At 41.1% G+C, this 12,038-nt stretch overlaps 1 protein-coding gene across 6 annotated transcripts in view; it reads right to left on the minus strand.

Annotated features, from left to right (window-relative positions):
- COL14A1 (collagen type XIV alpha 1 chain) overlaps window positions 1-12,038 on the minus strand; it is a 236,029-nt gene that overhangs the window by 192,086 nt on the left and 31,905 nt on the right. For all 6 annotated transcript variants that reach the window (XR_015140401.1, XR_015140400.1, XR_015140402.1 and 3 more), the window contains exon 5: window positions 8,857-8,946. Coding sequence is in view for 3 of the 6 variants with exons in the window: in XM_086335693.1 (XP_086191819.1) it covers window positions 8,857-8,946 (90 nt within the window). In the remaining 3 variants the exon portion in view is untranslated. The remainder of the gene's footprint in view (window positions 1-8,856; window positions 8,947-12,038) is intronic.

The raw sequence follows: 12,038 nt of genomic DNA on the forward strand, positions 1-12,038 counted from the left end.
CCTCGTGCTTGTGAGCAGAGCCTTTCTAGCTCACCCTAGAGTTTCTGGTACACTGGTCAACTGTCTAGGCAACAATTATATGAGAATGATGAGGAAGAGAAGGAGGAGAATGAGGACGACAGAGAGGAGGAGGAGCATTGCAGAGCACATTCTAGGGGCCAGGCGTCCTCCTAGACCCTCACCTGCGTGGATCCCAACCCATGACCGAGCCCCAAAGTCCAGCTTATGAGTCAACTCAACCCCTTCCCCCTTCTCTTTAAAAGCCAAACTCCTGCCAGCATTAACCTATGAAACACACCCACCCTCCTCTGCCTTAGCTAGTCTTCTGACTCCTGCATCACCAACATTAAACTTCCACCAGTTCCACCTGGTCAAGCTAAACTCAAAGTGCTACGTTTAGCAGATTTAAGGCCCATGATGTTACTGGAAAAACTAGTAAACTTTCAAATGGATATCTTAGCTGCAAGCCAAGAATCATAAACGTATTATAGAAAGTAAGCAATTCCAATAAGTGAAAACGCACGTTGAGAGGAATCACACGCTCTGGCTACGCTCAGCCGCAGCTGCGTGTGTGCTGGTCCCAGGAGAGGGTACACAGGCACACCCTGAGCCAGGCCAGGCTGCTCCATGAGGGCAGAGTCCTGCCTACCATGGTCGCCAGTTAATCCCACTGTTCATCGCAATGTTCAGCACTGGACGGTAGCCACCAAATCTCTTCCATACCTTTATTGTTAGATCACTAACACAAAAGAGGGGGTTTTTGATGGTATTAATTTATGGAAACGATACATTCTGACATTAATAGAAAATAACTATTAGCACTATGTTCGAAATACTATTCATATTAACTCATTTAATGTTAATTAGGAGCATTCGTGGTTCAGATAGGGAAAAAGACCAAATGTGAGGTTATGAGAAGTAGGAACCACATATATGAGAGTCATACATATATATATGTCATAGCAGAGACATTACTTTGCTGACAAAAGTCCCTATAGTTAAAGCTATGGTTTTCCCAGTAGTCATGTGTGGAAGTAAAAGTTGGACCATAAAGAAAGCTAAGCACCAAAGAATTGATGCTTTTGAACGGTGGTGTTGGAGAAGACTCTTGAGAGTCCCTTGGACTGCAAGGAGATCCAACCAGTCCATCCTAAAGGAGATCAATCCTGAATATTCATTGGAAGACTGATGCTGAAGCTGAAACTCCAGTACTTTGATCACCTGATGCGAAGAGCTGACTCATCTGAAAAGACCCTGATGCTAGGAAAGATTGAAGGTGGGAGGAGAAGGGGACGACAGAGGATGAGATGGTTAGACAGCATTATCAACTTGGTGGACATGAATCTGAGTAAACTTGGGGAGATAGTAGAAGACAGAGGAGCCTGGTACAATCCAGCCCATGTGGTCACAAAGAGTCTGACATGACTTAACAACTGAACAACAGATGAGAGTACTTCTATGTAATTAAGGCTTGGGAGGGGAAGGCCTTTCTAAAATCTCCAGTGGGCTCCATTAACACTCAGCCTCACCACCTCCTGGGAGTCCCGACTCTGGCCTGGGTTCCCACCATTGTGTACAACTTACTTAAGACAGCTTTCTCAAATTACCAGTGCCCTCAGAATCCTCACTGCCCAGGCATACACCTCATGGGAACTAAAAGAGGAAGCCTCCTTTTGTCTATGGGAGAAGGCAATGGCACCCCACTCCAGTACTCTTGCCTGGAAAATCCCATGGGCAGAGGAGCCTGGTAGGCTGCAGTCCATGGGGTCGCTAAGAGTCGGACACGACTGAGCGATTTCACTTTCCCTTTTCACTTTCATGCATTGGAGAAGGAAATGGCAACCCACTCCAGTGTTCTTGCCTGGAGAATCCCAGGGACGGGGGAGCCTGGTGGGCTGCTGTCTATGGGGTCACACAGAGTCGGACTGAAGCGACTTAGCAGCAGCAGCAGCAGCAGTTCAGTTCAGTCACTCAGTTGTGTCCGACTCTTTTCGACCCTGTGAATCACAGGACACCAGGCCTCCCTGTCCATCACCAACTCCCGAAGTTCACTCAAACTCATGTCCTTCGAGTTGGTGATGCTATCCAGCCATCTCATCCTCTGTCATCCCCTTCTCCTCCTGCCCCCAATCCCTCCCAGCATCAGGGGCTTTTCCAATGAGTCAACTCTTCGCATGAGGTAGACAAAGTATTGGAGTTTCAGCTTCAGCATTAGTCCTTCCAGTGAACACCCAGGACTGATCTCCTTGACAACAGACTGGTTGGATCTCCTTGCAGTCCAAGGGACTCTCAAGAGTCTTCTCCAATACCACAGTTCAAAAGCACCAATTCTTCGGCACTAAACCTTCTTCACAGTCCAACTCTCACATCCATACATGACCACTGGAAAAACCCTAGCCTTGACTAGACAGACTTTTGCTGGCAAAGTAATACCTCTGCTTTTGAATATGCTATCTAGGTTGGTCATAACTTTCCTTCCAAGGAGTAAGTGTCTTTTAATTTCATGGCTGCAATCACCATCTGCAGTGATTTTGGAGCCCCAAAAAATAAAGTCCGACACTATTTCCCCATCTATTTGCCATGAAGTGATGGGACCAGATGCCATGATCTTCGTTTTCTGAATGTTGAGTTTTAAGCCAACTTTTTCACTCTCCTCTTCACTTTCATCAAGTATCTGCTGCTGCTGCTGCTAAGTCACTTCAATCGTGTCCGACTCTGTGCGACCCCATAGACGGCAGCCCACCAGGCTCCCCCGTCCCTGGGATTCTCCAGGCAAAAACACTGGAGTGGGTTGCCATTTCCTTCTTCAATGCATGAAAGTGAAAAGTGAAGGTGAAGTCAGTCAGTGGTTTTCTACTCTTAGCGACCCCATGGACTGCAGCCCACCAGGCTCCTCCACCCATGGGATTTTCCAGGCAAGAGTACTGGAGTGGGTTGCCATTGCCTTCTCCACATCAAATATATAGCTAGAGCTAAATTCTGGGATCAAACTCTAATCCATAGATGGAAAACAGATTTCACTTTGATTGTCATTCTTTAAATACTGCCTGACAAAGAATGCTAAGCCACAACTCGGCTGAGAACTTACACATAACATCCCCTTTCCCAAAAAATGCAAGGAAGATAATTTAGAAATTAATGAGTTTGGTTATTTAAAGGGGCTGAGTATGTGGGAGCTGGGGAGCATGTGATGTTTTTTTAAAAAATAAAATTAAAAAAAAAAATAAAAATAAAAATAAAAAAATAAAAAAATAAAAAAAATAAAAAGATAAAGGGGCTGAGTAAAGCTGGGTGAAAGAAACAGGGGGAGTCATACTTCTTTAGAGTGTTATGCTTTTGCACATTTTTAAACTTTTGGAGCACGTTAATGTTTTATGTCCTCACAGATTAACCTAACTGTATTAAAAATGAATAGAAAACCACAGTGAAGAGGGACAGAAAGAACTAACACAAGACCCTTTTGAACGCAGGCATTTTATTATATCCCCCACACTAAAGGCAAACATTGAATTCTAGTCAATAGAATATCTGGCTGTGTGTATAGATTAGCAATTCTGAAACTGTTTTTATGATTGAGCATATAAGTAGATGCATTTAAGATTTTAGGAGTCATGTTATCCAACACTCTTGAAAGAGGAGTTATAAATAAGGAAAGGGAAAGGCTAGAATGAACCCTGTGTTGTGGATATAAGATAGATACAAGATACAATAAGAGATGATAGATAGACAATGGTGTGTGTGTGTGTGTGTGTGTGTGCACGCGTGTATGTGCGTGTGTGTATGTGTGCGTGTATGTGTGTGTGTGTGTACTCTCAGCAAACAGGGCCTAGAAGCAATGACAACCCAGAGGCAATGACAACCCAAGCACATCTAGTACCCGCACTTTGGTTTCTATACACCATTCTCCGTAACAGGAAACCAGGACTCCTTAAAGAAGTTGATTTCAGGGCAGGGCAGAAAAACTATAAGAGGAGCCTGGAATGCAAAGTTTGTGCCAGGAAGTAGGAAAAGCTTAGAGAATAAGGGGTGATATTAAACGGGCAGGGAAGGGACTTCCCGGGAGGTGCAGTGGTTAATACTCCAGGCTTCTAGCATGGGGTACGGGTTCAGTCCCTACTCAGGGAATGAAGACCCCACATCCTGTGCAGTGTGGCTGAAAGAGAAAAAGGGCATAGGAAATTGAAACAGCTCCCACCAAGCAGTTCTGGAATAATCCGAGCATCAAAACACATGGTAGTGATGGATTACAATTCATCACATGCAATAAACATTCATTAAAATCACATAAATAAACAAATATGGAAAAAGGGAAATATCGCCCCTACGGTAGAATGCCGCCTAATAAACGCAGACTGAACAATGAAGCCACAAAAGCTGTCATTTCAGAAACGGTACAGCAGTCACCGACTCAGGCAAGAATCGTCAGCGGACGTTAAAACAAGTAGGTGAAACGGAAGTAAGAAAAAGCGAGGTTTACCCAGAAGAGCTTGTAACCACTGACAAGCCCAGAGCGCCCCCAAAGAAATTAATGGAAAAGGGTTCCAATTGGGTAGCAACCAAGAGCACCTCTCTGGAGGTGCACGCTCCTAAACCACGCTGCGAAGAAGCCCCACAAATGAGCAAGTGACACATCAAACAAGAAAAAAAGCACCATGAATGGAAACCAGTAAAGAAAGGAAAAGTAACATTTATCCCTAAAATACTCTGCTGCTGCTGCTGCTAAGTCGCTTCAGTGGTGTCCGACTCTGTGCGACCCCATAGACAGCAGCCCACCAGGCTCCGCTGTCCCTGGGATTCTCCAGGCAAGAACACTGGAGTGGGTTGCCATTTCTTTCTCCAATGCATGAAAGTGAAAAGTGAAAGTAAATTCGCTTAGTCGTGTCCGACTCTTAGCGACCCCATGGACTGCAGCCCACCAGGCTCCTCCGTCCATGGGATTTTCCAGGCAACAGTACTGGAGTGGGGTGCCATTGCCTTCTCCTAAAATACTCTAGATGTAATTATTTGGTTCAGAATGTAAAATAAACATGATTAGGACATCAGAATAATTTAAAAAAAAACACTAAAATGGAACAAATCACCATATAAATTTCTAGCAAGATTTTTAAAGAATCAAATATAATTTCTAGAAAAAAAATTACTCATTAAAAAGGACAAGCTAAAAAACAGATTTTAAAGAGATAAGAAGAGAATTAGTATTCTATTAGAAAGATAAAGAAATTACCCAAAATGACATAGACAAAATGAGAGAGGTAGAATATATGAAAGTTAAGAGACATAGATTATCAAAAGAGACTATGATAAGTATAATTTGAATACAGAGAGACAAAGAGAGAAAAGAGAAAGAAATAGATACTTAAGAAAAAGATTATTGGAAGAACTAAATGTTGAAAAATTTAAAGAATTAGTGAAAGTTTTAAATCCAGATTATGGAAGCACAAATAAATCTACAACTAGACTTACTGTAATAAAACAACCAAACACCAAAGACAAAGAACAGAAAGTCTGAAAAGCGTCTGTAGAGAAAAGAGATTACCTGAACATTTAGACTATCAACAGACTTGTCGTGAACAAGAGCCAAAAGACGGTGAGACATCTTCTAAATGATCAGAAACCACTCGTGAACAAGAGCCAAAAGATGGTGAGATTCTTCTAAATGATCAGTCAATAGACTTGTCGTGAACAAGAGCCAAAAGACGGTGAGACATCTTCTAAATGACCAGAAACCACTCTCAAACTGGCGCCCAGCTAGGCCTGCAAAATTGGGTGCAGGCTGAAGACATTTTTGTGTGAATAAAATTAAGTTTACCACCACGGATCTTCTCTAAAGGAAACTGAACACGCAGAGAAAACCTGAGATACAAGACGGAGTAACAAGCCAAGAAATTTATAAACGTGGGTGCCGGACAAATAAAGACAATTAAAATTATGATTGTTATAAATACAATACCTTTGTAAGGCAAAAAATGTCAAAATTAACATATTTGTTATAGTTATGTAAAATATAGAAGGTAGATAATTAAAGTTAAAGTACTATAAAAACTTGGACTGGTTAGGGAATGGTAAATATATTTCTTAGTTATAGACTTTGGCTGTATGAATGCTAAAAATTTAACTATAATCATACAAAAATATAAAAGGATTAAATATCAGCTAGTTCAGTAAAGGGGAAATGTATTTTTCTTTAAGTTGATCAATTCTAATTAAGTAAGGCATACAAGGGAAAATGTAGCAAAATGTATAAAATAAATGGCAAATCCAAAATGTAAGTGGACTATGGATACTAATTAAAATACAAAGATTGTAAGAGATGATTTTTAAAATCCAATTAAATACTCTTTAAAATATTTACTCACCTTGAACCTTAGGATGCAAATAGGGTGAGAGTTAAAGTATACAGAATTACTAAATCATGTCACTACTAAACAAAATAAGTTGGTATCACTATAAGAAAATATTGAATTACTAAGGATAAAGAAAACTGCTTTTAAAAAAAGAATGATTCACTAGGAAAATATAACAACTTGTCATGAATCTAGCCTCTAATATAGAGCAAAATTGCCAGAATTTACAAAGAGAAATGGACAAATCTCTCTGACGCAGAGATTAAAATTTTTCTCAAGAACACACAGATGTATTCTGAAGAATATAGGGAACGTTTTAAAAAAAAACACCTCAAGAATACATTGAGAATGTATTGTCAAGAATACAGGGAATGGTTAAAAAGAAAGAAACAGAGAGAGAGAAAAGAAAAGAAAAAAAGCACATTTAAACAATTAAAAAAAAAGTCTGAACAAACTTTTTAAAAATATTCCTACCATAACGCAATTGTTAGATACCAATAGCAAATACATTATCTTTTTAAAATAACTCCATATGTTTAGAAATTAAATATTTATAAACAACCTCTGAGTCAAAATAGAAAGTCTGGTAGAAATCAAAAATTATGTAGCCTGAGCTACATAAAAATAATACTACATATCAAAGTCTATGTGATACAGCTGAAGTAGTACTTGGATATCTGTAGTTTTAAAATCCACACAATAAAAAGGAGAAATATCAAAAATTAATGAGATAAGCATTCAATTCAGGAAGTGGTAAAAGAAAAATATAATAAGGAAAGAAGCAAATATTAGCTATAAAAACATAAAATAAAGACACCATAGACAAGATGAACAAGATGAAGACACGTGCACATAACTGAATAATTCCAGACCTAGGTGTGTATTCGAGAGAAATTCTACCACGTGTGAAAAAGGCGACATAAACAAGAATTTTTACATCAATTTTGTAATAGCAAAATATTGGGAACACCAAGAGTATAAGAGTTAAATATATTGGGTTATATTTATACAGTGGAGTTCTATATAACAAAAATTAATAAATTGCCTGTATATAAGTCAACATGGATAACTCAAAAAAATCTAATATTCTGTGGAGAAAAAAAGTAAGCTGCAAACATATTTTGATTGCATGTATACAAAATTTAAAATATAAATGCATAATTAAAAGATGGTTTCAGGATTCATATATTTATGTAATGAAATGATAAAGACACATATTGAAATAATAAACACTGAATTCAAACACTGGTAGCCTGTTAGAATGGAGGAAAAGGAACATACGGGGATGTACAAGGAGCTCCGACTCTACTGTTTATACCTGCTTTCTTGACAAAGTTGTTTATCACTTATTTTTATACTTTTTATATATCTGACATGAAAAAAGTGAAAGGGTTAGTCTCTCAGTCACATTCGATTCTTTGTGACCCCATGGACTGTAGCCCGCCAGGCTCCTCTGTCCATGGGATTCTCCCGGCAAGAGTACTGGAGTGGGTTGCCATTCCCTTCTCCAGGGATCTTCCCAGCCCAGGGATCGAACCTGGGTCTCCGGCACTGCAGGCAGATTCTTTACCATCTGAGGCACCAGGGAAGCCCCATATGTCTTGCTATATTCAGAAATTTACAAACACACTGCAAAAAATACATACTTCTAAAATGAAGTTGCAGAGTTAACGGATGGGCAAATTGTATGTTTGTGATGGATTCACCAAACAGACACAATGTTTTCAATAACTTATTCTTAAAATATATATAAATCTAAAAATTATTAGGAGAAAAATAGGAAAACATTGAAACAATTTCAAATGTTGGAAAGAATGTATGTTTTAAGAATAAATTATTGAAAAAACTGTGTCTGTTTGGTAGACTCTATCCAAGATGTAAAATTTGCCTATCCTTTAACCCTGAAACTAATCTTCGGAGCATGTATTTTTTGCAGTGTGTGGAAATGCTTCAAAATTAAAGAGTGAGCTGTCAGATGAAGAAGGAGGAAGGCAGGAGGTCACGAGACTGAGGCGTCCTGGAGGTCCTGTTAGGGTCTGGCCTGCATCTGAGGCCACTGAAGCTGGGAAGGGGTTCCTGGTGTGTGGGCAGGGGAGGCGGGGGCGGAGGGGCCACGGCAGGGTTGGGGGTGAGATACGGAGTTGGGTTTGTTTTGCGAGGATTGCTCTAACCTCTGGGCAGAGAGCAAATTGAGATCTTGCTAAATACTATGCACCAGCAAAGAAAGGGGAGCTTAGCGGCGTACTGGCAATAGACACGGAAAGAAATGAACAGATTCTGTCGGTATTTCAATAGAAAATGCCTTCACTAGGAGTTAGTGGTGTGTTAAACACGGGAACGCAAGGGAGAGGGCAGTGCTGACAGCTGCTCCGTGCGGGGAGGGGAGGAGAGAGGCCGAGGGACGCTTCACAGGAGATCCGCCTCCTCCGAGGCAGCCGGGCCAGAACGCAGGGCGCCTGCGCTCTGAGGACAGCCCACCCTCCCCAGCAAGCAAACAGAAGTGAGGTCTGACCTTCCTCGGGTGCAGATGGTTTGTTCTCGCTTCCTTTGTCCACAACTTTGACTCTGGGTTTTGGCTCCTTTCTTTTTTCTAAATCTTTAACTGGAAGAAAAGTAAAAATACAGCAACATGTTAGGTTAAAACCTAAAAGAAAATATTCAATGAGCTTTTACTAAACTCCTTGCAAGTATTTAGAGCTTTAAGTAGAAATTAGCTACATGGTAGAATCTCATTCTAGAAGATTGCAGCTGCTATTCTTTTCAATCTTGTCATGGGAAAGCATAGAAGTCACTTACAGATTTACTTCGGTCAAGTATTCACTACGGGCAGATGTATCAAATTTAATCGTGTATAACATAAAATCTCAAGATTAGCCCCATTTCAGACATGAGGGAATGAAGGATCAGCAGGCTAAGGAGCTAAAACATATCTATAAAATCAGAAGGTGTTGGCATAGGGTTTAAGTTATGTCTTCAGATTTCTGGGAGGCCTGTGAGTGGCCCCTATTCTACAAAGGTCTTAGCCACATATATCCTCATTTGAAGTTGGTCTATCTGCAATAAAAGATGGAGAACTCAGTAAAGATTTTCTTTCAAACTTAAAATTTCCTACTAATAAAAAGTAGCACTTGTTCATTACTTCCATTATGAAAAGTTCAGGACCCAGATGACCCTTGGGCCTTGAATACATTCGATCCAATCTGCTCCACCAGCTTTCCTTTTCTCTCCATAGCAGCTTTCCTGCCATGGTTTGGTGCTTTAAGTTATTTGTTGGTTAGTATCAGTTGCTTGGCTATGTCTGACTTTTTACAACCCTATGGACTACAGTCCAGGCTCCTCTGTCCATGGAATTCTCCAGACAAGAATACTGGAGACAAGAATCCTGTCTCCAGGGATCTTCCCAACCCAGGGATCGAACCCAGCTCTCCCACGTTGCAGGCGGATTCTTTATTGTCTGAGCCACCAGGGAAGCCCCTGAGTCACCGCTAAATGGCAATGCTGCTGCTAAGTCGCTTCAGTCGTGTCCGACTGTGTGTGACCCCATAGACAGCAGCCCACCAGGCTCCCCCATCCCTGGGATTCTCCAGGCAAGAACACTGGAGTGGGTTGCCATTTCCTTCTCCAATGCATGAAAGTGAAAAGGGAAAGTGAAGTCGCTCAGTCGTGTCCGACCCTCAGCGACCCCATGGACTGCAGCCTTCCAGGTTCCTCCATCCATGGGATTTTCCAGGCAAGAGTACTGGAGTGGGGTGCCATTGACTTCTCTCTATGTGCACAAATAAAATACCCTGTGAAATGAGGAAGTGACCTCATGGCAAGATATTCCATTTAATTACTGCACTCACTTCATGGGAATCAGCAAACTTGTTGGAAGGTGAGCTCTGCGGGGTAAACAGTGGTTTCCTCTGAACCATCCTTCCTGCCTTCTCCAGGGTTACCCCTTGAATCCTGCCTTTATCATCTCTTCCTCCTCTTCTTTCTATCGGCTTCCCACTGCTGAAAAGACTTCAGACTTACTACCTGCCAAGGTCGGGTTTCTCTAGTTTTATGATTCCTTCCCTTAGAAGCCTTTCTTGGCTTTCTGGTACTTGAGATTAAATTCCGCGATTGAAAATCATAATAAATTCAAGTTGCCTTAATCCTTCTATTTCCACTGATGTTCTAATTTTCTAAATCCATTTTTTAGACCTCATCTTCTGATTTCTTTATAAGGGTTAACCACTTTGGAACACCCCTTCCTTTAAATTCTTTTCTTTCTCAATTTTTAAAAAAGCCTTATCCTGGGTTTTTTCATGTTCCTCTCAGCCCCCGTTTACATTCTTGTTCTTTGGAACATTTTTCTGCTTCCATTCCTGAAACAGAATCATAAACAACATTTGCCTCATATTTCTGCATACCCCACCTACAATTTTATCTCCCCTCTCCTTGGATGACTTCCAAATCCACATCTTCAACCCCACCCACACATAGGCCATGACCTCAGACAGCTTACATTCCCTAAAAGAAAAGAAGTCTGCAACTCTGATAGGAGGAGAGTTGTGCTAAAGTAGAAATAGGCCTGGGAAAGAATAATTGCAAAAGTGGAGACTGGGAAATTTCACCAGGAAGGTGACATTTGGGCCAAACTTTGAAATATGAGCAAGATTTTTCAGGCAGAGATTAGCAAAATTAGTTCCAAAGAGAAAAATAGTGGCCAAAAAAACGTTTGCCAAAATAGGCCAAAATCCATTCTACAGATGAACAAGGGGAAAAAAGCAGCAGTAAGTCAATTTGAATTGGGTTCTTAGGTCGCACACAAGATGTAACGCACGGGTCACACCAAGCTGCTCACGGAGGAGGCAAAATCAATTGGAAAACAGACTGTCGAGAGCGAAGCAGGATTACTCACACCACCACCACCACCATGCCCCTACTGTGCGCTAATGGAGTTAATGCACAGAGTAACAGGCACAAATCATCTCCCCATTTGCAGAAGTCGTTAAACTGCTTAACTACTTAAAGGCCCAAATACACGCACCTGATTGGGAATCCTGACAGTGCAGACATGCCTCTTTGTCTTCAAAATCCAAAGACTGTTACTTATTTTCCCTGGGTATCAGAAGACTGACTGATGAAGAACTTGAATCCCTGCACTAATTTCAAACCTACATCCACAGGGCTTTTCTGGGCTCTCACCTTCCTGGACCCAAGCATGAAAGGATTCCAGGGAGGAGGCCAGCATTTGGTTCCCCCTCACAGGGAGCCAACACATAACTGAAATGCAAAGTGGAAAAGGAAGCCTTCCAAACAAAGTTATTTTAATTTCATCCTGTAAAATGTTATTTGGGAAGAACTAAGCTCTCTATATTGCCAATAAAAATAACAGAGCTGAAAAATATATATATGCCTGTATGCATGCTAAGTCACTTCAGTTGTGTCCAACTCTTTGCGACCCCATGGCCTGCAGCCTGTCAGGCTCCTCTGTCCATGGGATTTTCCAGGTAAGAATACTGGAGTGGGTGGCCATTTCCTTCTCCAGGAGATCTTCCCGACCTAGAGATCAAACCTGCAACTCTTATGTCTCCTGCACTGGTAGGTGGGTTCTTTACCACCGGCACCACCTGGGGAGCACGCGCCCACCCAAATATATATATATATGCTTCATATAATTTATCTAAGTAAGCAAGTAGATGGTTTCACTAAGATTATTTCAGC

Source organism: Bos grunniens, chromosome 14, assembly GCF_055505025.1.
Source record: "Bos grunniens cultivar Pamir isolate PY7600 chromosome 14, Bosgru_T2T1.0, whole genome shotgun sequence".
NCBI lineage: Eukaryota > Metazoa > Chordata > Mammalia > Artiodactyla > Bovidae > Bos > Bos grunniens.